Source organism: Manacus vitellinus, unplaced genomic scaffold (assembly GCF_001715985.3).
Source record: "Manacus vitellinus isolate BGI_N305 unplaced genomic scaffold, ASM171598v3 scaffold_61_pilon, whole genome shotgun sequence".
Taxonomy (NCBI): Eukaryota; Metazoa; Chordata; class Aves; order Passeriformes; family Pipridae; genus Manacus; species Manacus vitellinus.
Window position 1 is genome coordinate 3,526,309 of NW_021940696.1, and position 2,891 is coordinate 3,529,199.

General features: G+C 62.1%; 1 protein-coding gene across 1 annotated transcript in view; it reads right to left on the reverse strand.

Moving 5' to 3' along the window:
* The window catches only part of LOC108642772 (dysferlin-like), a gene marked incomplete at its 5' end in the record, with an annotated part of 5,193 nt that extends 2,714 nt beyond the window's left edge, over positions 1-2,479 (reverse strand). Inside the window, 4 exons of the mRNA XM_029963728.1 lie at positions 9-77; positions 1,428-1,531; positions 1,805-1,931; positions 2,364-2,479. Coding sequence (XP_029819588.1) covers positions 9-77; positions 1,428-1,531; positions 1,805-1,931; positions 2,364-2,479 — 416 coding nt within the window. The remainder of the gene's footprint in view (positions 1-8; positions 78-1,427; positions 1,532-1,804; positions 1,932-2,363) is intronic.
* Between the last annotated feature and the right edge of the window lie 412 nt (positions 2,480-2,891).

The following is a 2,891-nucleotide window of genomic DNA, read 5'->3' on the forward strand; positions in this document are numbered from 1 at the left end:
GTGCTCACCATGGCCGGCAGGGTCAGGCACTGGTTCCACTGGGGGTTGGCGTTTTTCTCCAGGATCCTGGAGTAGAGCTGGAGGGGTGGGACGGAGGAGGGAACAGTCAGTGCTGCTCCCACCACCCCGGGAGCTGGGAAGCCTCAGGATCCCCAAAATCCCACCTCCATCCCATGGGCGACCCCGTGGGGCTCTGCAGCCCCCTCAGTGCAGGAGGCAGAGGATGCTGGGGGATGCTCGGGGATCTCCCCACCTCAGGACCACCAGAATGATGTCCCAAGCCTGTGTTCCCCCCCCAGATGGTGTTCCCATGGGAAGATCCATGGGAAGAGGAGACTTCCAGCCCCTCAGTGCTGCTGTGGCTCAAAGGGCAGGTGGCAGCTCGTGGGTTCAGCCTCTCCAGACCCGTTTGTGAGGCATCAGCACCAGGAAGTGCCCAGAGGAGAAACTGCTCTGGTGGCACCACACGGAACCCAGTATGTCACACACACAGAGATAGGGCTGGGAATAGGGCTGGGAACGGGGCTGTCCCACTGCCATCCCAGCCCCAGGGATCCCAAAGGAACACTCCACTGCCATCCCAGCCCCAGGGATCCCAAAGGAACACCCCACTGCCATCCCAGCCCCAGGGATCCCAAAGGAACACTCCACTGCCATCCCAGCCCCAGGGATCCCAAGGGAACACCCCACTGCCATCCCTGCCCAGGGAACTGGGAGGGACTGTCCCACTGCCATCCCAGCCCCAGGGAGCCAGAAGGGACCACCCCACTCTTGTCCCAGCTCCACAGATCTGGAAAGGACTGTCCCACTTCCATCCCAGTCGTGGAGACATCCTGCTGCCATCCCAGCCCTTGGGACTGTCCCACTGCCATTCCAGCCCCAGGGAGCCAGGAGGGACTATCCTACTGCCATCCCAGCCCCAGAGATCCTGAGGGAACACTCCACTGGTGTCCCAGCCCCAGGGAACTGGGTGGGACCATCCCACTGCCATCCCAGCCCCGGGGATCCCAAGGGAACACCCCACTGCCATCCCAGCCCCGGGGATCCCAAGGGAACATCCCACTGCCATCCCAGCCCCAGGAACTCCCAAGGGAACATCCCACTGCCATCCCAGCCCCGGGGATCCCAAGGGAACATCCCACTGCCATCCCAGCCCCGGGGATCCCAAGGGAACATCCCACTGCCATCCCAGCCCCAGGAACCCAGGAATGAGTGTCCCACTGCCATCCCAGCCCCAGGGATCCCAAGGGAACACTCCCCTGCCATCCCAGCTCCAGGGACCCGGGAGGGACTATCCCACTGCCATCCCATTCCCAGGGACTATCCCACTGCCATCCCATTCCCAGGGACTATCCCACTGCCATCCCATTCCCAGGATCCCGAGGGAGCCCCCCCTGCCCCCCCAGCCCTGCCCGGGCCCCGCTGACCGTCCTGCCGGCAAAGGTGACTTCCACGAAGGGATCCACCAGGTTCTTCTTGTTGCTCTCGAAGCCGAAGATCTGCCGGACGTTGTCCACGACAGCATCATCCACTGGGAGGAGGAGGGGGAGACCCTGAAGCTCAAGGAATTCCGGGAGCGGCGCCCGCCCGGTCCCGGCTGTCCCACCGGCTTTTCCATCGGGGAGAGACTCCCCAGGGGGACAAAACCAGTTTGCACCAGTAGCAGACCCATCTCCCAGCACATCGAGAAGGTCTTTGGACCGAGGCTGTGGATAATTCCCTCCCCTGAGCCCGAATTCCTGCCCGGAACGCCGCGACGCCGAGGGATCCAGGGCGCTCAAAGTGAAGGGAACATGACACCTACTCTGGGGCAAATCCTCGGCTTTGAAGATCCTGAGGCAGAACTGGGCCCCCCGCAGGGTGACCCCGGTGGGGCGCAGCAGGTTGGCCTCGATGTCCTCCTTGTCCTCGGACACCTCCTTCTTCTCCAGCTGCAAGGGGGGACAGGGAGAGAAGGGAAACTCAACCAGGCTTCCCAACAGCCCCGGGACGAGCAGGGAAACCCCAAAGGAGAGACAGGTGTGGATTCCCCATCCCAGGAAGAGTCCAAGGCCAGGCCGGACAGGGCTCGGAGCAACCTGGGCTAGTGGAAGGTGGGATGGGATTTAAGGTCCCTCCCAGCCCAAACCAGGCTGTGATTCCATGGCTGGGATTCCATGGCTAGTGGAAGGTGGGATGGGATTTAAGGTCCCTCCCAGCCCGAACCAGGCTGTGATTCCATGGCTGGGATTCCACGACAAAAAGCAGCTCTTTGCCCCCGAAACGGAGGAAGACCCAAGGTGCTGCTTCCCTGGGAAGGGATGTTTGGCGGCCCGGGGAGGTGGAAGGGTGGAAGGTCCCACGGGATCCAGGGGGATACTCACAGGAGCTTCGTCCCCAGGCCCCAGCACGAGGACGCTGACCTTCAGGTAGCCCTTGGCCCCCGCGGAAAGATCCTCTGGGTCGGAGAGCAGGAGCCACTTCCTGAGGAAAGCGTGTTCTGGGGGGGGGAAAAGAGATGGAGAGCCCTGAGCCGTGCAGGGAGGGGATCCAGGGATGCTCTGGGAAGGGTTTTATGGTAAACACCACATTCCTTTGATATAGAACCAGGGAATGTGTCAGCTGGAAGGGACGTGGGAACAGGGAAGGAACAGGTTGCCCAGAGAAGCTGTGGCTGCCCCTGGATCCCTGGAAGTGTCCAAGGCCAGGTTGGAGGGGGCTTGGAGCAGCCTGGGATAGCGGGAGGTGTCCCTGCCCATGGCAGGGGGTGGGATTGGGTGGGATTTGAGGTTTCTTCCAACCCAAACCAGTCTGGGATTCCCTGGTGATGGACACAGGGACACATCTGGGTTTGTCCATGGAAGAGCCTTGATTTGTGTCCGTGTTTCCCAACGTTTGGCCCCCCCAAAAAA